The sequence below is a fragment of the Lynx rufus genome, unplaced genomic scaffold, assembly GCF_022079265.1.
Source record: "Lynx rufus isolate CCGP_SWC_20201006 ecotype Redwood Valley unplaced genomic scaffold, mLynRuf1.p SCAF_30, whole genome shotgun sequence".
In the NCBI taxonomy this organism is placed as follows: domain Eukaryota; kingdom Metazoa; phylum Chordata; class Mammalia; order Carnivora; family Felidae; genus Lynx; species Lynx rufus.
In genome coordinates this window covers 1,854,060-1,880,887 of record NW_025814846.1, presented here as the reverse complement: position 1 = coordinate 1,880,887, position 26,828 = coordinate 1,854,060, and the positions used below count along the sequence as shown (strand labels likewise).

Sequence of the window (26,828 nt, the reverse complement as noted above, 5' to 3'; positions counted from 1 at the left end):
TCACTCTTCATTGAAAACTGAGCCCTTGCTTTTGCTTAATGCTTCCACCAGCTCGCCATACAGAGTATTCATCTAGGAAAGAGAACAGCAAATAGATTTCCTGAGAGACGCAAGGTGATAGCACGGAAGTCTAACCTTGACCTTCTGAGTTCTGAGGAACCACTTTGGGGAAAAAATATAGTAATCTCTTAGGGAAGAAGGACCCCATAGCACTAGGTACATTTGCTAGGGACAGGCAGCTATTGTAAGGGAGGTGGTACTTAAAACATAAAATATCTTCTGCCCTTATTTGGTAGCAAGACTTTTTTTTTCCCCACCAAGCCTCTCCTGGTTAGCTAATGGCCTAAAAGTCTGCAACTAGTTTCTAGAGAAAATACTTTCATAAACAGTGATCTTTTGCATGGTGCTCAGTCCTTCCCTACTTGCACTGGCATTGACAGTGATGCATCTTTCCAGAGCTCTGTCTTGGTATTCTTCTAATTTTTTTAATGTTTATTTTTGAGGAAGAGGTGGGGGGAATGAGAGAGAGAACACACATGCCCAAGTGGGGGAGGGGCAGAGAGAGAAGGGGACAGAGGATCCGAAGTGGGCTCCATGCTGTCAGCACAAAGCTTGATGTGGGGCTTAAACACACGAACCCGTGAGATCATGACTTGAGCCAAAGTCAGACACTCAACCCACTGAGCCACCTAGGCGCCCCTGTCTTGGCATTCTTCTTATTTAGATTCCATTTGCTATCCTTAAGTTCTCCTCTGTTCATCGCCCTTCCTGGTTCCCACTCTAAAACGTTACTGTTTACAGTCCCCTAACTCTTGCTGTTCTATGGAACCACTGTGAGGAACAATGATCAAGATTCTTTCCCAGCCAAGGAAGGTAGGACTGAGTCTTTACTGAGTGCCCAGATAGCCTCTCTGCTCCCCGAGTCATACCATCCACCCCTACTCTCTCCCTCCTCACCTGAGTTTCATAGTTTCTCTTGAGGGAGCCAAGGTGGTCAAGAAAACGCAGTGAAAGATCACACCATTTTTCTGCAGATACATACTTCTTTCCACCGTACATATATATCCCAATATTCCAGGACTTGACCATCAGCCAGAGAGTCTCTGATTCTGGGTAGTCTTCCTGAAATCCAAGAACAGTGGGTTTACAGTTATCACTGTCACAGTCATTGTAGCACTGACTGTATCAGTGCTGTACCCCATTATTATTAAGCAAACAATGGGTGCTCTGCTAACGCGAAGAAGGAGCCACAGCCTCCATGAACAATCCTGTATTCCTTGAAGGTAGGAGGAGAGCATCTTAAAAGTTTGTCAGCTGTACATAAGGCAAGACGACTTCATGAAGGGACACATAAATTGAAAAAGCTCTGAGGCCTGGTTGGACTCATTCCTGGTCTCCTCTAAGCAGAAGAAAAGCCTCTATCCTGTCTGGGGCTTCCCTTGGTGCTGTCCTCTGTCGATTATCTCACCAACACCTACCCCTAATTTTCAGAGAAGTGTGTCAAGAAGCAGTTTTTAAAAATTTTTAAAAATGTTTCCTTATTTTTGAGAGAGAGACAGAGCATGAGTGGGGGAGGGGCAGAGAGGGAGGGAGACACAGAATCTGAAGCAGGCTCCAGGCTCTGAACCGTCAGCACAGAGCCCAATACAGGGCTTGAACCCACAGACCATGAGATAATGACCTGAGCTGATGCTCAACCAACAGAGCCATCCAGGCACCCCTAGAATTTCGGTCTTTAAAAGCAATGGGAAACCACAGAAGATTAAGCAAGGTCACATATTTGAAAATTTAAAAGATCATTCTGGTTGCTGGATGGAGAAAGGTATAAATGAAAGCAAGAGATGCAAGGAACCAGCTAAAAGTTTCCTACAGTAGCTGAGGTAAAAGATGATAACTTGTGGGGCTCCTGGGTGGCTCAGGCGGTTGAATGTCCGACTTCATCTCAGGTCATGATCTCGCGGCTCATGAGTTCGAACCCCGCGTCGGGCTCTGTGCTGACAGCTCAGAGCCTGGATCCTGCTTCGGATTCTGTGTCTCCCTCTCTCTGCCCCTCCCCCGCTCACACTCTGTCTCTCTTTCCCTCAAGAATAAACATTTAAAAAAGTTAAAAAAAAAAGATGATAACTTGAACTAGGTTTGGGACAGTGGAATATGGGAGGTGAATGAATTTGAGATATTTAGGAGGCAGAATTGACAAGACTTGGTGATATATTAGAAATGGGGGATGATTCCTAGATGCCTGGCTTGGGCAACTGGAAGAATGATGGTGCCATTCAATGAGTTAGGGAACACTGCAGGAGTTTTATTTTCATTTGTATTAGCTGCCCTCATGTCCAGTGTTGCTCAGGAGAATCATTAATCTTCAGTAAAGTAATGCATCAGTGCAGCTACTCACCCCAGAGTGACATGGACTGGCCTATGTGAAATACAAGTCACTGATGGCAAATAGAGGTGTTTGCTCTTAGGACTTTCTGGGGCTCATGATCGAAGCCAGTTTTTTCTATCTTTAACATCATAATAAATACGGCCGTCGTGCATATCTCTAATAAAACTGTGGGTGTTCTGGAACACGAATGCCTGCATTTATAGGCTCTCCTCAGTGTTCCTGAAGTGATAATTGTGTACATCAGTTTTATTGAGATATAATTCACATACCGTAAAATTTACCTACTTAAAGTATACAATTCAGTGGTTTTTAGTATATTCACAGAGTTCTGTAATCATCACCACAATTAATTTTTATCCCCTTTAAAGGAAACCCTGTGCCATTAGCAGTCACTCTCCATTTCCCTCCATACCCACCCTACATCTCTGGGCAACCAGTAATCTAATTTCTCTCTCTTATAGATTGGCCTATTCTGGACATTTCAGATAAACGGAGTCACACAGTATATGTACTCCTTTATAACGAGCATATTTCACTTAGCATAATGCTTTCCAAATCCATCCATGTTGTAGCATGTGGCAATAATTAATTCCTTTTTATGGCAAAGTCTGTTTCCCTCACATGTGAAGCTTCTTATGTTGCTTCTCAGAGGACACAGACTCTGTTCTCATAGATTGCCCTTCCCCTTGGGAAAAATCTCTAAGCCCCTGCTCCAGAGCTTTGAGGGGGGACAGTGGACCCCTTTTTTCTGAGTGATACACCTGCTTTTAGAGGTTACTGGGTAGGGTGGTAGTTTCTAGTGTTCTTGGCTTGCCTCTTTGAGTGTGGAACCTCTGCCCTAAGAGTTAGCTGAGGCAAGGGCCCCAGTGGTCTGACTTGCCTAAGGTAGGTCCTTTGCCCCACAAGTGGGGTTGGGTAAAGGAAGGGAGGCCTCATTCTTTCGGCCATACTTGCTCAAAATTGAGCCTTTGCAGCCTGGAGCTGAAGGTGGGATAGTAAGTCCTGGCAGCCTGCTTTTCTTTGTGGGACACCATATCCCTTGACTGGGAGACTGAGGGAAGTGAGAGCATTGTTTCCTTGGCCACACTTTCCTGGGGTGGAGCTTGCATTATGCTGAGCTGGGGGTAGGACAGGGAGGGAGTAGGTCATGGCTCCAGTACTATGGACTCTCAAGGTTCTTATCAAGATTTAGTAGATTTTCTTGAATGGATCCTTCTTCATCTTCTATATGCTCTTAAAAAAATTTCCAAAGACTTTAAATAGCTGTTTTTCCTATAATTTTCACCAATATGGCTGTTTTTCTGGGGAACATATCCATTTAGATTCTCATAGATTTAGATCTTCCAGAAGTAGAAGTCTCTAGAAACCTTTTGTTACTGATAAAGAAACTGATGCCAAGAGAGGCAGTGCCATCTGCCTAAGGCCACACAGTGTGTCTGTGGCACAGATGAGAGTAGAGGCCAGGGGCACTTACTCTTGATTGAGTGCTCCTTTGACCTTATATATTTTTAACATTATCCCAAACACACCCTCTAATTTAGAGAAAAATCTCTCCATTTTCACCTGATTTATCAATGAAATGTATTTTTGTTTATACAGATTTCCTTGATTAATTGTGTGGTTGAACAACTTTTGCATGTGTTTTATTAGGCAATTGCATGTCTTTTGTAGTTTACCTGGTCACAGCTTTTGCCCGTTTTCTCTAGTGTAGGTAATCTTTTTCTTATTGATTTTTAACTCAAAAATGGATACATAGATCAATGGAGCAGAAAAGAGACCCCAGAAATAGACCCATGATTATATGGTCAATTAATCTATGACAAAGGAGGTAAGAATATACAATGGGGAAAAGACAGCATTTTCAATAAATGGTGCTGGGAAAACTGGACAGTCACATGTAAAAGAATGAAAGTGGACCGCTTTTTAACACCATACACAAAAATAAACTCAAAATGGATTAAAGACCTAAATGTAAGCCTGAAACCGTAAAAATCCTAGAAGAGAACACGGCAGTACCTTCTCTGACATTGGCCATAGCGACATTTTTCTAGATGTTTCCAAAGGCAAGGGAAACAAAAGCAAAAATAAACTATTGGGACTACTTATAAATAAAAAGCTTTTGCACAGCAAAGAAAACCATCAGCAAAACAAAAAGACAACCTACTGAATGGGGGGGGGATATTGCAAATCATTTATCTGATAAGGTGTTAATATCCAACATATATTAAAAACGTACACAACTCAACCCCCCCAAAACAAACAATCCAATTAAAAAGTTGACAGAGGGGGTGCCTGGATGGCTCAACAAGTTAAGTGTCTGACTTCGACTTGGGTCATGAGCTCATGGTTCGTGAGTTCGAGCCCCGCATCGGGCTCTCTATCAGCACGGAGCCCGCTTTGGATCTTTGGTCTCCCCCTCTCTCTCAAGAATAAATAAACATTAAAAAAAAGGGACCTGAGTAGACATTTTCAAAAGGAGACATACAGATGGCCAACAGACACATGAAAAGATGTTCAACATTACTAATCATCAGGGAAATGCAAATCAAAACCATATCACCTTATACCAGTTAGAATGGCTAAAATCAAAATGACAAGTTATAGCAAGTGTTGGCAAGGATGTGAAAAAATAGGAACCCTCATGCACTCTTGGTAGGAATGCAAACTGGTGCAGACATTGTGGAAAACAGTATAGAGATCCCTCAAAAAATTAAAAATAGAAATACCATATGATCCAATAATTCCATAATGTGGGTATTTTACCCAAAGAAAACAAGAATACTAATTAAAAAAATATATATATATGCACCCCTATGTTTTACTGCAGCATTATAGCCGAGTATAAAGCAACATAAATGTCTGACAGATGAATGGATAAGGAAAATGTGGTACACACACGCACACACACACAATGGAATATTACATAGCAATAAAAAGGATGAGATTGTGCCACTTGAGACAACATGGATGGATGAACCTGGAAGGTACTATGCTAAGTGAAATAAGTCAGACTGAAAAAGACAAATACCATATGATTCTACTCATAAGTGGAATCTAAAAAAAAAAAACCCAAAAAACAAATGAATAAACAAACAAAAAGCAAAATATAAAAAATATATATGCACCCCTGTTTTACTGCATCATTATAGCCAAATATAAAGCAACATAAATGTCTGACAGATGAATGGGTAAGGAAAATGTGGTACACACACGCACACACACACACACACACACACACACAAACACACACAATGGAATATTACATAGCAATAAAAAGGATGAGATTGTGCCACTTAAGACAACATGGATGGATGAACCTGGAAGGTATTATGCTAAGTGAAATAAGTCAGACTGAAAAAGACAAACACCATATGATTCTACTCATAAGTGGAATCTAAAAAAAAAAAAACCCCAAAAACAAATGAATAAACAAACAAAAAGCATAATCAGACCTATAAATGCAGAGAACTAACTGATTATTGCCAGAGGGGAGGGAGGTGGGGGGTTGGGCAAAATAGATCAAGGGGAGAGAGAGATAAAGGCTTCCAGTTATGGAATGAATGATTCACGGGAATAAAAAGCACAGCATAAGGAATACAGGCAATGATATTGTAATAGTGATATAATGGAACAGATGGTACCTACACTTGTGTTGAACATAGCATAATGTATACACTTGTCAAATCACTAAGTTGTATGCCTGAAACTAACAATATTATGTGTCAACTGTACTAAAAAAAAATAAAAATAAAAATGTTACAAATATTTTATCCAAGTCTGTGGCTTATTTTAAAGTTTTCTATGGTATCTTGGGTCATTTATTAATTTTATGTAACTGAATCTATTTTTTTTCTGTACCAGCTTCTGGATGGGTCCTCTCCACCCCATAGTTAAAAAAAAGTACTTTCCTATATTTCTCCTAATACCTTTATAGCTTTGATTTTATGTTTAGTTTCTTAATCCATCTGGATATTCTTTCTTTCTTTTGGTGGTCATTTTGGTACATGGTATGAGGTAAAAACAGTGTGAATACTTACCACTTATATACTACTTATTATGTGCTAGACACCTAAGTACTTTACATGTATTATTTAATACTACTAACAACACTGTAATATTACAGATGAGGAGACAGAGGCACAGAGAGTTAGGTAACAGAACTCACATACAGCTAATAAATGGTATAGCCAGATTTTAAGATGGGCAGTCTGGCTCCAAAGTCTGTGCTCAACCACCGTGTTACAATGCCTCTCAGTTTACAGGTAAGGATTTAACTTTACTTTTTAAATTGTCCTAATGTCATGTTTTAAATAGATCATCCTCTCAGTGATTTAATATACCTCCTTCATTGCATACTAAATTCTCATAGGTATGTGGTCTTTTTCTGGGTTCTATCCTCTCCTATTACTATTTATGATTTCATTTAAGTGAAAACCATACTTTTTTTTTTTGACAGAGAGAGAGAGGGCGCAAGTGAGTAAGGGGCAGAGAGAGAGGGAGAGAGAAGTGGGGCTTACCTGAAGCAGGGCTTGTGCTCACCTGAAGAACAGCTTGAGCTCACCCGGTGTGGGACTCAAACTCTTGAACCATGAGATCATGATGTGAGCTGAAGTCAGATGCTTAACCACTGAGCCACCCAGGTGCCATAAACTAATACCATATTCTTAAAATTAATAACACTTTATAATTTTTATATTTGATAGGACAAATCTTGCCTTGTTCTTTTGCAAAGATGTATTGGCTATTGTGGCTTATTTCCTTTGGGGGAAGAATTTTAGACTTATCAAGTTTCACTAAAAAAAATCCTATTAAGAAATCTTATTGAGATTTTTATTTTGATTGAATTTAGGGAAACTGATTCCTATTAAGCCATCCAGGAACATGGTATTTTGTTGGAGACCTATGCCTTTTTTTAGAGTAGAAAGGGAAGATACGTAGAAAGACAGAGATTGAAAATAATGGAGAGATACTAAGGTACTTCAAGAAGTATAAGGAGATTGAACTAACAGTTTAAGGTTGAAGGAATCTCTCTTCTTTTGAGAAAAAGGTTAAGATGAGTAAAGAGGTACAGTGGCAAAACATTATGTTTGAGACATGGGGCAATGGAGGAACTCACACTTGATGTCCTTTATCTTCTCAATTAGGAAGATACAATGAGGCCATCTACTGGGGTCATTGTGAAGTAGTTCTAAGTTTTTATGGAAGTAGGAAAGGCAGAAAAAACCTGAAGCAGCCATTTTACTTGAGTTTGGAAAAAACTTGACAAGAGTGCAAGGATTTCTGAGGAGTGTTAAGAACCCATTTAAAACTCAACATAGGGGCGCCTGGGTGGCTCAGTCGGTTGAGCAGCTGACTTCGGCTCAGGTCATGATCTCACGGTCCGTGAGTTCGAGCCCCGCGTCAGGCTCTGTGCTGACAGCTCGGAGCCTGGAGCCTGTTTCGGATTCTATGTCTCCCTCTCTCTGACCTTCCCCCGTTCATGCTCTGTCTCTATCTCAAAAATAAATAAACGTTAAAAGAAACTCAATATAAATTTGTATTAGTTCTGTGCTTTTCTCTAGTGATTCTGCTTCTTAATATCAGGAGAACTGATAGTGGTGGGTTATTAGGCTAGAAAAAAATTAAACGGGAAGTATAACCAAATGAAAGAAAGAAAGAAAGAAAGAAAGAAAGAAAGAAAGAAAGAAAAAAGGAAAGGGAAAAAAAGGAATGTGGCTAGACTGGACTATAAGAGAATGGGAAGGGTTGAGTTATTTGAAGTATAAGTGACAGCAAAGAACAGGTATGGAGAAGTAAGAGAGATTATAGTAACTCGAAAAACTTTGAGTTAACAATCTTGGAAGTGGAGCTTATATGGGGTACAGACAGAGGCTAAAGAAGGGCAAAAAACTGTGAAGTGGATGAATTGATAACAGGGATGCCAAAGTCACTTAGGATAATAAACTGAAGTTACCAAGGAAGGAAAAACTGGCTCAGAAAGTGCTAGTTCATGACAACACTGATAACTAAGAGATAGAAGACACAGATTACAAGTGAAGAGAAGCAGCAAGAAGATGGTGTGTAACAAGTACAAAGGAAGCAAGGATTCAGGTAATTTAGTTCCTTCTTCTGCTGAGAAAAAGGGAATGGGAGAAGAGGAGACCTCCACAAAAACAATTAGTGACAGACATGTCTTGAGGAAAGATCTTGCTTTGTTCTAAGAGGAAGAGGCAGAAGAGGTAAAGATTGATAATAAGGAGAATATTGCCTACATTTGTGTGGGGGAAAACACTGTCTTTTTTGGGGGTGGTGGTGGTGGATGAAATTAGAGGTAGCCTTTAGAGTGAGGGTAAGGATTTAGAAAATGCAGAGCTTTTAGAAATCTAGAGGGAAAAAGAGATTTGGGGGAAAAGCACTGATATAGTAAAGTTTGTGTTTTAGGGAGATATATTTAATAGAGATGAACAGGTAAAACTGGAGAAGAGAAGAAAGAGTTACAGACCACTTAGGAAACAAACTACAGAAATCCAGAAGAGACACAATATCAAAGCCTGAATCAAAGATATATTTGCCTGAACCTCAATTCCAGTTTCAAGGAGATGTGAAGCTTGGAAGAAGAAAGATTTAGATGAAGAAAAACCCAAGGACCATTGTGCTATGAAGAAAGTGCACTGGGTTCAATTCTCAGCTTTGCTGTTACATAGTTGTATGAGCTTGTGTTAGATATTTAATCTTTCAATGCCTCAGTTTACAAATTAATGGAATAAATAACCTTTTTCAAAGATCATTAATTTCACTTCTAAATTCTATCAGACAATGAAGCTTTACCTTTCATTTCCTTTAGATCCCAAGTCTTGTTTATAAACTATTTTAAGATTGGCAGAAGTAGTAATTCTTTCAGTTGAACTAAAAGATCAAATGTGAGATGTTAAGATGATACCGACAAATGAGTAAGCAGTGTTTCTCAATCTTTAAAGTGCATACAAGTCACATGGGGATACTGTTAAAATGTAGATTCTGATTCATTTGGTCTGGGATGGGGCATGAGATTCTACACTACTCATAAGCTCCCAGGGGATGCTGATGCTGCTGGTCCATGGACTATACTCTGAGGAGCAAACTCCTAGAAAATGTAGCTCAGTAGTTTGGACCACCTTAGCTTCCCTTGTAAAAGAATAGAGGCTGATTTCTTCTGGGCTTCTTCCTGGTTATGCAACATGCCTTTGTGACTCTTTGTGACTCTGATGTCAGCTACGAGGGTTTGGTTTGTCCCTTCTATTTAAGTGTAGGGATTCCCCACCCCCCATTATCTATGTTTCTGTATGGTGAGAAAAATGAACCAGGGAACTTCCACTTTTATGAGATGGAGTAGATGTACTCATCCCTATTCCTTCTACTAAGTACAACTAAAACCCTAGACATAAAATAAACTTAAGACTCAAAAAAGACACTATTCATAAACACAAGGAGACTGAAAGGTAGGGAGAAGAAAGATTGGCTAGAGACCTTGGGGCCAAGGAATGATACAGTGGTGAGTTCCCTGGGTTTTTATTTGCTTCATATAGCTCAGAGTTGGTGCTACAGATGCCAACAGGCATAGACAAACCAAAGCCCCAAGAAAAGACTGTTCTCTCTAGACAAAGGACCAGAAAAACGGCAGCAATGCAAGACAGAAAACCTTTAGACATTAACGGCTCTAATACAGCTGAACATCACAGAAAAGCCTGTGATCCCAGTCCCACCCACTACAGAAAAAGCTAACTGGGGAGCCTAAATTTTTCCCCTTGTGAGGGCGTAAGGAGGCACCCTGCATAGTATCAGAAGGCCAGATAGGGAGACAAGACTTTCATATCCAATGGCTGGTAATAAGGCATTCACCTACCCCCTGAAATATCAGTGGAACCTACATTTCCACCCCCAGAGAAGGTGGAACAAAGGAGGAACAAAGTCTGTAAACACTCATGAAGAGGCAGGACTTTCACCATCACACAGCAGATAATGAGGCCACCTCTATCATGGTGTTAATGGAGACCATGTGGGATACTATCTCCACCCAGCAGTAACAAGGAATCCTCCACCCTAAGTATCAATGGAGGCCAAGTGGGGAACCTGAGCATCTACTTCCACCTAGAAGTAATAAGGTCATACTCTCTTCCCTGGCATAGCAGTGTCAGAAAAATCCAGCTGAAACAGAGGTTTAAATGAGATCCAGAATTTCAGAAACATAATATGAAAATGTCCAGGTTTCAATAAAAAAAAAAAAAACACTCATTAGACCAAGAGCCAGGAAGAACTCAAAACTGAATTAAATCAATTGATGCTAGCACCAAGGTTAGGGAAATGTCAATATCTGACAAAGATTTTCAAGTAACCATTATAGCACAGTGAAGGAAACAAAACAAAAGGCAACCTATAGAATGGGAGAAGATATTCTCAAATGACATATCCAATAAAGGGTTAGTATCCAAAATATATAAAGAACTTGTAAAACTCAACACCCTCAAAACAAATAAGCCAATACAAAAATGGACAGAAGACATGAAGAGACATTTTCCCAAAGACACACAGATGGCCAACAGACACATGAAAAATGCTCAACATCACTCATCATCAGGGAAATACATATCAAAACTACAATGAGATGCCACTTCACACCTGTAAGATTGGCTAAAATCAACAACACAAGAAATAATAGGTGTTGGTGAGTCTATGGAGAATGGGGAGGAACCCTCATGCTCTGTTTATGGAAATGCAAACTGGTATAGACAGTCTGGAAAACAGTATGGAGGTTCCTCAAAAAGTTAAAAATAGAACTATCCTATGATCCAGCAATTACAGTACTAGGTATTTATCCAAAGAACACAAAAATACTAACTCGAAGGGATACGTGCACCCTGATGTTTACAGCAGCATTATATACAATAGCCAAATTATGGAAAGAGCCCAAATGTCCAATGACTGATGAATGGATAAAGAAGAGGGGGTGTGTGCATACACACACACACATATACATACAATGGGATATTACTCAGCCATCAAAAAGAATTAAATCTTGGGGCACTGGGTGGCTCAGCTGGCTAAGCGTCTGACTTCGGCTCAAGTCATGATCTCATGGCTTGTGGGTTCAAGCCCTGCATCAGGTTCTCTGCTGTCAGCACAGAGTCCACTTGGGTTCCTGTCTCCCCCTCTCTCTGTCCCTCCCTAGCTCGTGCTGTCTCAAAAATAAATAAAAACATCAAAAAAATTAAATCTTGCCATTTGCAACGATGTGGATAAAGCTAGAGAGTATTATGCTAAGTGAAATAAGTCAGTCAGAAAAGACAAACGCCATACAATTTCATTCATGTGTGGAATTTAAGAAACAATCAATCATAGGGGGAAAAACAAGAGGCAAACAGGAAAGATTCTTTTTGTTTTTTTCAAAGAATCTGTTCTCCTTGTTTTTTTTTTTTCAGAGTCTTTTTTTTTTTTACAGTTTATTTATTTTTAAAGGAGAGAGAAAGAGAGAGAACAAGTGGAGGGACAGAGAGAGAGAATCCCAAGCATGCTCTGCACTGTCAGCGTGGAGCCTGATTCAGGGCTTTGAACTCATGAACTGTAAGATTATGACCTCAGGTGAAATCAAGAGTCAGATGCTTAACTGACTGAGCCCCCCCAGGTGCTCCAGGAAAGAGATTCTTAACTATAGAGAACTGACAGTTACCAGAGGGGAGGGAGGGGGATAGGTTAAATAGGTGATGGGGATTAAGGAATGCACTTGTTATGATGATCACTGGATATTGTACTGAAGTGTTGAATCACTGAATTGTACACCTGAAACTAATATTATACTGTATGTTAACTAACTGCAACTTAAATTAAAACTGGGGTGCCTGGGTGGCTCAGGTGGTTAAGCATCCGACTTCAGCTCAGGTCATGATCTCACAGTTTGTGGGTTCGAGCCCCATGGTGGGCTCTGTGCTGACAGCTCAGAGCCTGCTTTAGATTCTGTGTCTCCTTCTCTCTGCCCCTCCCCTGCTCAAACTCTGTCTCACTCTCTCTCTCAAAAATAAACATTAAAAAATTAAAAAATATAAATTAAAACTTAAAAAATCATAAAATGCTTCAGTAATGTACATACTTCATAGAAAAAAATGGAAAGTCTCAGAAAAAAACCCAGAAGATATAAAGATCATATGGAAATCTTAGAACTGAAAAATATTATAGCTGAAACAAAAACCTCCACTAATAGGTTCAACAGCAGAATGGAGGAGGCAGAGGAAAGATCAGTGAACTCAAAGACAGAACAACAGAAATTACTGAATCTGAACAACAGAGAGAAATAGGCAAAAAATAATAGAATAAAGCCACCAGGGACTCGTGGAACAATAACAAAGGTTCTAACCTTCCTTTCATTGGAGTCCCAGAAAAAGGAGAAAGAGGGTGGGGGCTGAAAAGTACTCAAAGAAATTATATCTGGAAACTTACCAAATTTGGCAAAGATATAAACCTACAGATTCACAAAGCAGAGTGAACCCCAAACAATACAAGCCCAAAGAAATCTACCCAAGAGACATCACAGTCCAGCTTCTGAAACCAAAGACAAAGGAAAAATGTTGAAGGAGGTCAAAGAAAAATAACACTATTTATAGGGAGAAAACAAGTTGAAGATTAGCAGATTTCTCACCAGAAGCCTTGGAGGCCTGAGAGGAGTGGCACAGTATTTTTGAAGTACTGAATGAAAAGGATCATCAACCTGGAATGCTATAACCAACAAAAACATTTTTTGGGAATGAAGGGGGGATAGAGACATTATCAGACAAAGAGAAACTATGAGAATTTATCAACGGAGCTTCTCTAAAAAAATGTCTAAAGGAAGCTCTCTAAACAAAAGAAATGATAGAAAAGGTACCCTGCAGCATCAAAAAGGAAGAAAGAAAATGGTAAGCCTGCATTTTTATATATGTAAATATAATAAAATACAATTCCTTCTTCTTTTGAGTTTTCTCAATTATTTTATTTATATTTTTTAAATGTTTATTTATTTGCTTTGAGAGAGAGAGAGAAGGCACAAATGGGCAGTGGAGAGGCAGAGAGAGAAGCCCAAGCTTCTCCTAAGCTCAGGTCATGATCTGCACTGACAGTGCAGAGCCCAATTTGGGGCTTGATCTCACAAACTGCAAGATCATGACCTGAGCCAAAATCAAGAGTTGGATGCTTGACCAACTGACTCACCCAGGCATCCCAAGTTTTCTAAATTATGGTTGAAGGATTAAGTAAAAATTATAACACTGATGTAGTTCTAAATGTAGGTACAGGAAAATTTAGGACAATTATAAGTGGGGGAAGGTAAAGAGAAGTAAGGTTTCTATACTTCACTTGAACTGGTAACATGATGACAAAAGTAGACAGTAATAAGTTTTACACACACACACACACACACACACACACACACACACACACACGTATGCACTCTGTAATACCTAGAGCAACCACTAAAAAAGAAGCTGTACAAAGAAATACAGTTAATAATACTACAGATGATGCAACATGGAATTCTAAAAAATGTTCAAGTAATTCACAGGAAGGCAGGAAAGAGAAAAGAGAAATGAAAAACAGAACAAAACAAACAAAACAAAAAACAAAAAAATGAAGTGGCAGACTTACACCCTAACAGATTAGTGATCTAAACATACTGATTAAAAGACAGAGATTAGTTGGGGCGCCTGGGTGGCTCAGTCGGTGGAGCATCCAACTTTGGTTCAGGTCATGATCTCATGGCTTATGAGTTCAAGTCCCACATGGGGCTCTGTGCTGTCAGCTCAGAGCCTGGAGCCTGCTTCGGATTCTGTGTCTCCTCTCTCTGCCCCTTCCCCACTCGTGCTCTGTCTCTCTCTCTCAAAAATAAATAAACGTTAAAAAAATTTTTACAAATTAGCAAAGTGGACTAAAAAATGTGCTGTCTATATGCAGTCTACAAGAAATTCACCTCAAATATACAATTTTAGGGGCACTTGGGTGGCTCAGTTGGTTGGGCATCTGACTTCAGCTCAGGTCATGATCTCATGGCTTGTGGATTCGAGCCCTGCATCGGGCTCTGTGCTGACAGCTCAGAGCCTGGAGCCTGCTTCAGATTCTGTGTTCCTCTCTCACTCTGCCCGTCACCCGCTCATGATCTGTCTCTCTCTCTCTCTCTCTCTCTTAAGAATAAATAAAACATTAAAAAATATATACAATTGCAGGCAGGCTGAAAGTAAAAAGACGGAAACAGGTATAACACATAAACATTAATCTCTGCTGCTCCCCCATTCACGTACTTGCTCTCTCTCTCTCCCCCCTTTCAAAGATAAATACATAAACATTTTAAAAAAGAATTCTCAAAACTGAACAGTAAACAAGCAAAACAATCCAATTACAAAATGGACAAAAGGCATGAACAGGCATTTCACCAGAGAAGATACAGATAGCAAATAAGCACATGAAAAGATGGTCAGCATCATTAGCAATTAGGGAAATGCAAATTAAAAACACAGTAAGATATTGTGACACACCTATCAGAATGGCTAAAATAAAACAAAAGTGACAACACCAAATACTGACAAGGATGTAGAGATTCCATATTATTCACACATTTCTGGCAAGAATGTAAAATGTTACAGACACTCTGGAAAACAGTTTGGTAGTTTCTTTAAAATCTAAACATGCAATTACCATATGAGCCTGCAATTGCCTTCTTAGGTACTATTCCAAAAAAATGAAGACTCATGTTCACACAAAAACCTGTACACAAATGTTGACAGCAGCTTTATTTGTAATAGCCCCAAACTGGAAACAGCGCAGATGTCCTTCAATAGGTGAATGGTTAAGCGAACTCTGCTACATCCATAACATGGAATACTACTTAGCAAAAAAAGAAATGAAATACTGATATAACCAACAACTTGAAACTTGAAGAATTTCCAGAGAATTCTAATGACTGACAAAAAGCTAATCTCAAAAGGTTATATACTATATGATTCCTAATCTCAAAAATTATATACTGTAAGATTCAATTGATAGAACATTATGGAAATGACAAAATTATAGAAATCGATAATAGCTTCATGGTTGCCAAGAACTAAGGAGGGGCTGGGGTGGGAAAGAATTGGGTGGACGCTATAAAAGGGCAACATGAGGTATCCCCCTGTGATGGAAAAGTTCTGTGTCTTGACTGTAATAATGTCAACATCCTGGTTGCGATACTGTTTATAAGATTTTACCACTGGGGGAAACTGGGTAAAGCATATCTAAGATCTCTTATATTTAATTCTTATGGCTGCAAATGAATCTACAGTCATTTCAAAATAAGATTTTAACTTAGAAAAACAACCAGAGCAATCCATTTTCTCTTAAAAATAATCTAGAACATCAACCTACTGTATATAATCTTGCCTGCTTAAGCATAAAAGTCATCCAACCTGGTTTTTCATTGGCAGTAGCTTCTGAATACCAACTTGAGCCTTTTCCTTTGAACTGAATCCTAGTAAGAGCAGGTAAGGAAGATGTGTGTTCTGGTGGAAAGAGCCCTGGAACTGAGGTCAGATGATCTGAGTTCTAGTCCTCTCATTCATTAGCCATATGACCTTAGGCAAATTGGTAACTTGACTTTTTTGGAAGGCAGCTATGCTCACCACTATATGACCAATGTGGTAACTTGACTTTTTTAAATCTTAAAAATTTCCTCATTGTCAAGGTTAATAATACAGCACTCTCTACTTCACAGAATTGCTGGGCGGGGGGGAAGGAGGGGATCATATGAAATAATGGAGGTAAGAATGCTTTGTAAAATATAAAGCATGATACTGTGAGACACGAGGTTTTATATCTGTGCCATAGCCATTTTGCCAAGTATGGAGGCATTTGATAAAGGCTATCTGCTCAATAAATAATGAATGAGTGCCTGGTCATTAGAAAAGTCAAACAAGGGCAGAATTTTCTCTCAAGCATTTAAAACAAAGGAGATACACAACACATCCAATTGAAAGGAAAAATCAACATATACTCTATAAAGAGACAAGGGTATTACTAAAATAATCTCTGTATAAGAAAGTATATCTTCCCATCATGTTTCAGGGGATGAGCAATAATGGATGGGAGACTTATCAAAAAAGTAGAAAAAACATTAAGCTCTCCAGCAGGAAACCCAAGAGCCAGAGAGATGGAACAGTAAGAGACAGAATATAAGTGGCACAAAAATGCTCAGAGTAGTTTCGGCCTTATATAGAGACTATGGAAATGGATCAATTTGGATTTACAGTAAAATTTAATTTTAGTTTGTATTAGTTACTATGGCAAACACATCTGAAGGTCCAGATGAGGCTCATGGCTTAGAAATAGAATTTTCTCTTCTTCCCAAAAGAAAGTAAAAAAATATACACATCCAAAATGTTCAATGCTAAAGTTTTTTTTAAAACTTAAATTCACACAGGCCATAATTACATAGCTCCAGGAGAATTCTAGGTTTTTGAAGTCGATGCTGGTTTGTACCAGGTTGTCACCCTACTATATTGTTCTGCCATCTGCTGTGGATTGCAGATATTTTTATATGAAGAGGTAACTGAGCCTAAAGCAGGGTCAGGATCCTCGGTTATTAACATGGACTCAAATAATGACTTTCTGAGTGACTTTAAGCAAGTCGTTTAACCTTAATATTTTATAGCTCCCTTATAATAACAATACCACCTTACATGTGTATGAGCTGTTTATATAAGGTTTACAACACATATTGTTATTTCAACTGATCCTTAAAACCTCAGTGTGGGAATCAGAGAAGGTATTATTTCCATTTTACAAATGAGAAAACTGAAGTCAAACAGCATAGGAAAGATATCCATATGGAAAGTCAAACAAATAAAAGACTTATCTTACACCATCAACAAAACTGAAAACTCAAAATGGATCATAAACATGTATTTAAGAGATAAAAGCATAAAAACTTCTACAAGAAAACACAGGAGAAAATCTTTGTAAATTTGAGACAGGCAAAGATTTCTTATCATGGCCAAAATATGAACCATAAAATAAAAAACTGATAAATTAGACTTCATAAAAACTTAGAACTTTTGCTTTTCAAATGATGTCATTAAGAAAATGAAAAGACAAGCCAAAGATTGGGAGAAAACATTTACAAACTGTATGTTTGATAAAGGATTTATACCTATAATATATAAATAATTCTTACAACTCAACAAGAACCCAATTTTTTTTAAAAGCTTTTTCTTTTTTTTTTTAATTTTTTTTAATGTTTATTTATTTTTGAGAGAGAGAGAGACAGAGCATGAACAGGGGAGGGTCTGAGAGAGAGGGAGACACAGAATCTGAAACAGGCTCCGGGCTCCGAGCTGTCAGCACAGAGCCTGATGCGGGGCTCAAACCCATGGACCGCGAGATCATGACCTGGGCCGAAGTCGGACGCTCAACCGACTGAGCCACCTAGGCGCCCCAAGAACCCAATTTTTAAAATGGGAAAATAACCATAGACATTTTTCCAAAGAAGGTAGACAAATGATCAATAAACACATAAAAAAAAGTATCAACACCATTAACCATCAAGGAAATGTGAATCAAAATCACAACACGCTGCCACCACACACCTACTAAAATGGTTATAACAAAGAAGATGGACAGTAACAAGTGTTGATGAGGATGTGGGGAAATTAGAACCCTCATACACTGCTGGTAGGAATGTAAAATAGTGCAACCACTTTGGAAAACAGATTGTAGCTCCTCCAAAAGTTAAACATGAAGTTACCATATGACCCAGAAATTCATGTATTCAAGAGAACTGAAAACATATGTCCACATAAAGACTTGTACACAAATGTCACAGCAGTATTATTCATAATAGCTAAAAAGTGGAACCAACTCAAATGTCTACCAGCTATTGAGTGAGTGCAAAAAGAAATGTGACATATCCCATTAAGTAGAATATAATATTCTATTTATTCAGCAATAGGAAGGATTAAAATACTGATACATGCTTCAACATGCACCAGCCTCAAAAATATTATGCTAAATTGAAAGGAGCCACACACAAGAGATCACGTATTGCATGGTCTCATTCATATCAAGGGTCCAGAAAGAGAAAATCTACAGAGATAGAAAGCAGATCAGTGGTCGCCTGGGCCTGCAGGTAGGAACAGGGATTGACTGCAAATAGGTAAGAAGAAACTTTGTGGTAATAGAAATATTCTATAACTGGACTGTGGTGACAGTTGCATAACACTATAAATTTACTATAATCACTGAATGGTACACATGTAAAGGGTGCATTTTGTGATATGTAAATCACACCTCAATAAAGCTAATTTAAAAATCATTGAATAAACCTGTGCTGAAAAGAAAAAAATCAACAGAGGAGGGACTAAAATACAGGTCCTCAGTGTTCCTCCTTCTCTATTACCTGCCTCTGAGAAATGGAAGGAATAACAATGTTTTTCAAAGGCTTAGTACCTCACTGGGAAGTAACAATTCTACCAGGTTTTGAAAACACAAATAATTTAAAATACCAGGTGGTACTGTTATTCTCACTTAATCCATAGTATACTTGTATCAGAAACTTTCTACTTTTAACTATTTACATTTCATAAACCAAGGGAAATTTTATAATGTTTAAGTATATTGTAATATGAATTTATTTACCCTAAAATTCATACCAGAAAGCATTAATTCTGTGTAATTTCTAACACAAAAGACAGTTCTTTAAAATTAGCTTATAGCTTAATATCACTGTTTGACTTACGGTGTGGCTAATAAAGCTCAGAGCATCTTCAAAATAACCCCAAATTTCTTCTGGGGGACAGAGTTCTGTACTTGGCACCCCATCTGGCACCAAGAGGTTAATCAAGTTTCGCACACATTTGCTGAAATCAAAAAGAGAAAACTCATCCCATAAGGAAATAAATCATTGGCTTTGTGGCTAAGATAAGTAAAATCTGGATCTCATCCCAGACTACGAGCTTCAAAACACTTCTGTTCTTCCCTCATTTTTATCTGGCCTCCAACCTCAGAAGACAGATTTTTGAAGCTATAAAAGGGGCTGACCAATCCTCCTTTTTATTATGCCTATGGTTTCTTTCACCTTTTTTTAGTTTCCTGCATCAAGGAATAGTGGCTGTTTATTATATTTTATGAGCTGGTTCAATCTATAGGCACTTTAAAGCATCTCTTTATATCCTCAAATGGGCAAGGAAATTGGGATTTAACCTGGGAATAATTCCAGGAGAACTGTTTCTCATGTCTCAGAAAAGAAAGTCTGTAATAAAGTTTTCCGCAGAAAACTCACATAGCATCATTTTCCTCCATGTCTAGGTACAGAAAACATAAAATATGTAATAAATAATATTTTGTATTATGATGTACAGCACTTATTGGTCCTTAAAGAAAGGTGCTTAGGAAAAATAAATGTCTGGGGCAAAACTAGCAAAATGTCAACATTTGTTAAATTTGGGTGGTGGATACACTGGTGTTTGTTCAATATTAATCTCTGAAAGGTATTCAATAATTTTATCATATATATAGTCTCACAACAAAGAAGCAACTTTCTCCCTTTTTTTCCCTTTTGGGAAAACCAGACTCTGTGACATAACTAATTCTTGGCCTATAATACAACTCTAAATATGAAGCTGTTCTGAGGGCTTTTTAGTTCGAGTTTACAGGAGTGCCCCTGATCAACTTTTAAATTGGACCAGTTGAGTATGATTGATGACTTATATAGCTCTTTTGACTATCGAAAAGCTTGGCTTCAGTGTTGAGTTACATTTACTAACCTGTATTTCACAGCATCAATTGATTGTTTCTTTTTGTAGAGCAATAAAGCCCTATTCAAGGCCTTCAGAGCAATGGAAGGATAGTGTGCAGGCTTTTCCACTGCTAACACTATAGGAGGGAAAGAAAAAAGGCTGTGAACACCATAGTCTCATCCATCACCATTTTCATTCCAGGCTACAACTTGATTTTTCTAATGAAACTAGCCTGAAACAGATGAACACAAACCAATCAACCAACAACAAAAAAAAACCCACAAAAATTAATTTAATGAAATGATGAGTCCATGGTGGCTTTCAGAGAAAGTGTATAGTTTCTGGGCAAAGTAATATGGTAGGGTTATCAGGATTGTCTTTTATTCAGCAAACATCAAGAGAACCTACTGTTTCTGTGACCCTACACATAGTCATACAGGTAAAGCAATAATCTTATGAACCAGAGTCAAGGAGGGGCACACCAAGATGGAAACAAAAAGCATACCAGTAAAAGAGCAATAATCAAAAAAAGATTTATACAATATACCGCTTTGGTCTGATACTATAAACAGGAATCACTTGACATGAGAGTGAGTGTCGGGGATGACAAACCTTGTAACTTCCAAATGCATTTACCAGGCCTCTGTAATTGGAGATCCATTATACAAGGAGAAGTGGTCACCATCACATGTCTACAAAGTATACACCACAGGCTCCATGTCTCTAGAATTTTGTCTTGCAAGATAAGGAAAGGCAAATGTGACCTTTGTGCACCTGGGGCTATCTAATACCTTTATTAACCACACATAGGCTCCCAAGGAGGGTGAGAGAGAAAAAAGGGAAAATAATTAGGTTATTTCCTGCAGCATATTCCCATACAGGTTCTGAGACCCCAACGACTACTTACTTAGAGCCCAACCAAAAATTTGAGAGTGGTAATTGTGTTAAAAAATATTACCAGTATTTCTTTGTATACTTTCTTTGGGGAAAGATTATATTTTTAAGTAATCTCTACACCCAACATGGGGCTTGAACCTACAATCCCAAGATCCAGAGTCACATGCTCTACCAACTGAGTCAGCCTGGTGCTCCTCTTTGTACACTTTAATAAATTGCTGAGATTGCATTACCTTTGATTAGTGAAGCAGCTGACTGTCATTTCTAGCTACCTGAGTAAAACTAACTTTCTGAAGGTTAAGCTCCCTCTACTGTGTAGTTATATAATTCAATTCCACACCTAGAATGAGCATTGATTATGATTAATGCACTTCACTCAGGTTTATAAGTACAACAAATACAAGCACTTATTTTTCATGACCTTAAGGAGTTTATAGTCTCATATAAATAAAAAGATAAATGCATAAATGATTGTAATACATGACAGTTCAAGAATGCCATTAGAGAAGGAGAAACATTATTATTATTTCCCATCTAAGGGCAAAGAATGAAGAATAGAGACTGGAATAAAAAGTATTACAATCTAAATGGGTAGGTACCAGCCTACCAAAAACATAAATATAGCACTTACAGGCAATTGTTTCAAATGTTTTACTTTCCAAATGAGGCAGTTCCCACAGTGATTCCAGGAAACTGTCAAGCAATGGATCATTCATTTTGGCTTTAACTTCAAACTCATACAGCAGAAGCAGTGTCTCACATGGATCACCTGAGAAGTTCCCTAAGGAGGAGGCAAAAATGCAACATTCTCTGTGATTACATTTTATTATTCTATTCCAAGCTCTCTTCTGGGGAGATTTTCCTGTTGAGGAAAATTAATTTTATTTACAATTTGAAGACTGTCCCAGGTTCTGTATATAGATTTTTTACATTTTTAAAATTATAAAAAATGTTTATTTTTTTTCAGAGAGAGAGAGAATACAAGAGGGGAAGGGGCAGAGAGAGGGAGGTAGAGAGAGAATCCCAAGCAGGCTCTGCATAGTGCAGAGTCCAATACAGGGCTCGATCTCATGAACTGTGAGATCATGACCTGAGCTGATATCAAGAGTCAGAAACTTAACCAACTTAACCAACCAAGGCAACCCAGATTTTTTATATTTTTAAATCTATAAACTCACCAATTCTTTCAGCACCCTATAATGCATTCAGTAGCATTGCTTACATTTCTTGAAATTATTGCCATGATGTTCCTGAATAGCCTGAAAAAGTCCTGCTGTTCATCTGCCTCAATCCAAATCCAATGTTTATCTGCCTCACTTTAATGACTGAGTTAGCTGAAAGATACAGTGCTGTATAAACTAACTGTGGTTTTATTTCAAGCAAAGTAAAAGAGAGTTTCCAAATCGTTTCATTTAGTCAGTCAATATTTCTTGGGTATCACCATGGGCAGAATATTATATCAGGTGGCATATAACACATGATATGAGATAGTTTTCATCCATGTTTGTTAGACTGAATTAAAAAAAAAAAAGTTTTGAGGTATAGCACCGATAAAATAAACTGAATGAAGCATGTTCATCTTAAACAAGCAGCTTATTGAGTTTTTAGATGTTTAACGCATATAACCATTACCCAGATCATGATATAGAACACTTCTAACATCTGTGTTCCTTTCCAGTCAATATCATCTTAGTATTGGGGCACCTGGGTGGCTCCGTCGGTTGGGCATCCGACTTTGGCTCGGGTCATGATCTCACGGTTCGTGGGTTTGAGCCCCTTGTCAGTCTCTGTGCTAACAGCTCAGAGACTGGAGCCTGCTTCAGGTTCTGTGTCTCCCTCTCTCTCTGCCCCTCCCCCACTCACATTCTGTATCTTTCTCTCAAAAATAAATGTTAAAAAAATCACCTTAGCAGAGTTAACAACTATTTTGGTTTCTATTCCTATTGATTGCTATTGCCTGTTCTTGAATGTCATTGCTAGTATAACAGAAATATAGTCAACTTTTGAAAATTTGACCTTGTATTCTGTAACTTGCTAAAACTCACTAATTTCAGTAACTTTTCTGTAGATTCTTTGGGATTTTCTATGTAGACAATCATGTAATCTGCAAATACAGGTGGTTTTATTTCTTCTTTTTCACTCTATGTCTTTTTTCCATTCTTTTGCTTGCCTTATTGCACTGGCTAGGACTTCTAGAATGATGTTGAACAAGACTGAGAATAGAAAACCTTGACTTGTTCCTGCCCTTAGAAGGAAAGCATTCAGTTTTTTAATGTTTATTTATTTTTGACAGAGAGAGAGACAGAGCATGAGTGAGGGAGGGGCAGAGAGAGAGGGAGACACAGAATCCGAAGCAGGCTCCAGGCTCCGAGCTGTCAGCACAGAGCCTGACACAGGGCTTGAATTCACAGACCACGAGATCATGACCTGAGCCAAAGGATGCTCAACCAACTGAGCCACCCACGTGTCCCAGCATTCAGTTTTCCATCATTAAATATGATATGAGCTGTGATTTAATTTTTGTATATACCCTTTATCAGGTTGAGAAACTTCCCTACGATTCCTAGTTTCCTGAGAGCTTTTTTAAAAATCATAAATGTATGTTCAATCTTTTCACTTAATCTGTTGATATGGTAAATTAATTGACTTTACAATATTGAACCTAGGAGAAACCTGATTTGCTTATGGTCTATTACCCTTTTCAAATTTTACTAAATTCACCTTGCTAATATTTTGTTGAGGATTTCTGCATCTATTTTCATGAAGAATATTGGTTCATAATTTTTTATCATATTTTTTGTCTAGTATTGGTATAAGGGTAAATATGATCTCATAAAGTGAGCTGGGAAGTATGCCCTCTTCTTTCTGGAAGAGTTTGAATAAAACTGGTATTGTCTTTAAATGGTTGGCAGACTTCCTTAGTGGAGTTTTCTGTTAGAAGATTTTAAACGACAAATTCAATGGGTATAGGACTATTCAAATTATCTATTTCTTCTTGAGGGAGCTTTGTTGGTTTGTGCCTTTCAAGGAATTTATCCATCTCATCTAAGCTGTCAAAGTCATGGGCATATAGCTGTTCATAATAGTCCTTAATCATCTTTTAAAATGTCTGTAGGATCTGTAGTGATGCCTCTATTTTCATTCTTGACATTATTAATTTGTATCTTTATTAATTTTGTATAGATAATGCTGCTATAAACATTGGGGTGCATGTATCCCTTTGAATTCATATTTTTGTATTTTGATATTAATATAGCCACTCCAGCTTTCTTTTTATTAGCATTTGTTTAGTGTACCTTTTCCAATTCCTTTTATTTTCAACCTATCTATGTCTTCATATTTAAGTGTTATTTTAAAAATAGAAAGCATGTAGTTGGGTCTTGATTTTTATCCAATCTGACATTCTTCATCTTTTAATTGGTATGTTTACACCAGGGGTGAGCAAACTACAATCTGTGAGCTGACTGCCTGTTTTGCAAATAAAGTTTAATTTGAACACAATCATGTCCTTTGTTTAAATATGGCCCATGTGTTCCTGTGACAACAGCAGAGTTGAGTAGTTGTGTCCAAGATTGTATGACCTGTTAGCCTAAAATATTCACTACTGGCACTTTAAAAAACGTTCCCTGACCTCTGATTTAGACCATTTATATACAATGCAATTATTGATATAGTTGGGTATTCTTGAACTTCATAAAAATGAATTGTACTTAGAACAACTAGACAGAAGATAAGGAAATTTAAAAAATGAAAACATTGTAAGCCAACTAGACCTAACAGACATCTATAAAACACTCCTCTCAACAGCAGCAGAATATACATTCTTTGTAAGTACCCACAGAATATTTTTTAGGATAGACATATGCTAGGTCATAAAACAAACTTCAATAAATTTCAAAATATAAAATAATGCAGAGTATCTTCTGTGATCATAATGTAATAAAATTACAAATTAATAACAGAAAAAAATTGGGATACGCACAAATATATGGAAAATAAACACACCCTTAAACAACCAATAGGTCAAAAAATAAATCAAAAGAAAAATCAGAACATACTTCAAAATGAATAAAAATGAAGACACAATATACCAAAACATAAGAGATACAGCTAAAGTAGTGCCTAGAGGGAAATTTGTATCTGTAAACACCTACATTAAGAAAGAAGAAAAACATCTCAAATCAGTAATCTGAACTTCCAACTTAGTTAAGAGAAAAATAACATAAACAAGTAGAAGGTAGAGAATAACAAAGACTGGAGTGGAAATGAATAAGTTAGACAATAGGAAAACAATAGAAAAACTAATGAAACCAGAAGCTGGTTCTTTGAAAAGATCAACAAAATTGACATATCTTTAGAAGCCTCATTACTAGAATCAGAAATGGAAAAGGAGACATCACTACCAACCTTAGAGAAATAAAAAGGATTACAAAGGACTGCTATGGACAACCTTATGCCAATAAATTAGATAAACTGGATGAAATGGACAATTTTCTAGAAAGAAAAACTACTGAAATGGATTCAAGAATAAATACAGAATCTAAATAGACCTATAATGAATAAAGTAATTGCAATAGTTTTAAAAACTACAGAAAAAGAAAAGCCCAGGCCTAGACAGTTTTACCACTGGACTTTACCAAACATTTAAAGAAGAATTAATACTAATTCTCACAAATTCTTTTAAAAATAGAAGGGGACAGACCATTTGACAACTCATTCTAAGAGGCCAGTATTAATGTGATACCCAAAACCAAAGACATCACAAGTAAAAAAAAAATCACAAAATACTAGTAAACTTAATTCAGCAATGTAGAAAAGAATTATACTTAACAAACTAGAAGGGAACTTCCTCGATCTGATAAAGGGCATCTCTGAAAAACCCACAGATAACAACATACTGGTGAAAGACTGGATTCCTTCCCTCTAAGATATAGGACAAGAAAAGGATGTCAACTTTCACCACTGCCATTCAACACTGTACTGGAAATTGCAACCAAATAGACAAGAAAAATAAAAGACATCAAGACTGGAAAAGAAGTAGTGAAACTATCTCTAGTCGTACAGGATGTAATCTTGTAAATAAGATTCCTAGGGAATTCAGTAAAATACCATTAGAACTGATAAATAAGTTTAAGATCAACAAATAAAAATCAATTCTAAATTCTATAAAGTAGCAATGAGCAAACTGAAAATAAGATTAAGAAAGTAATTCTACTTACAATAGCATCAGAAACAATAAAATATTTAGGAATTAATTAAACAAAAGAAGTGCAGGACTTATACAATGGAAGTTATAAAACATCATTGAAAGAAGTTAAAGATGTAAATAAATGGAAAAATATTCCATGTTCATAGATTAGAAGACTTAACATTGTTAAGATGGTAATACACCCCAAAATGATCTACAGATTCAACATAATACCTATTATAATGCCAGCTGGCTTTCTTCTTTTTTCAGAAATTGCCAGGCTGATTCTAAAATTGATATGGAAATTCAAGGAACCCAAAACAGCCAAAATGATCTTGAAAAAAGAACAAATTTGGAGGACTAACACTTCCTGACCTCAAAACTTACTACAAAGCAGTGATAAGACAGTGTGGTACTGGCATAAGGACAGATATACATATAAATGGGATATAATTGACAATCCAGAAATAAAAACATTGCCTATGATCAACTAATATTCCACAAAGAGGCAAAGATTATCCAATGTGGAAATAATATTAAAAAAAATGGCTCTGAAGATGGTGGAATAGTATGGAAGCTTTTTGTGTGCCTTGCGTCCATGAAATACAGCCAGACTAAC

The 26,828-nt window shown here is 37.5% G+C and overlaps 1 protein-coding gene across 1 annotated transcript in view; it reads right to left on the bottom strand.

Moving 5' to 3' along the window:
- TEX11 (testis expressed 11) overlaps window positions 1–26,828 on the bottom strand; it is a 237,625-nt gene continuing 210,797 nt past the window's right edge. Inside the window, exons 25-30 of the mRNA XM_047092484.1 lie at window positions 21,653–21,802; window positions 20,737–20,859; window positions 20,152–20,260; window positions 19,125–19,245; window positions 958–1,122; window positions 1–72 (exon numbers count right to left, since the gene is read on the bottom strand). Of these exons, the coding sequence (XP_046948440.1) occupies window positions 1–72; window positions 958–1,122; window positions 19,125–19,245; window positions 20,152–20,260; window positions 20,737–20,859; window positions 21,653–21,802 (740 nt within the window). The remainder of the gene's footprint in view (window positions 73–957; window positions 1,123–19,124; window positions 19,246–20,151; window positions 20,261–20,736; window positions 20,860–21,652; window positions 21,803–26,828) is intronic.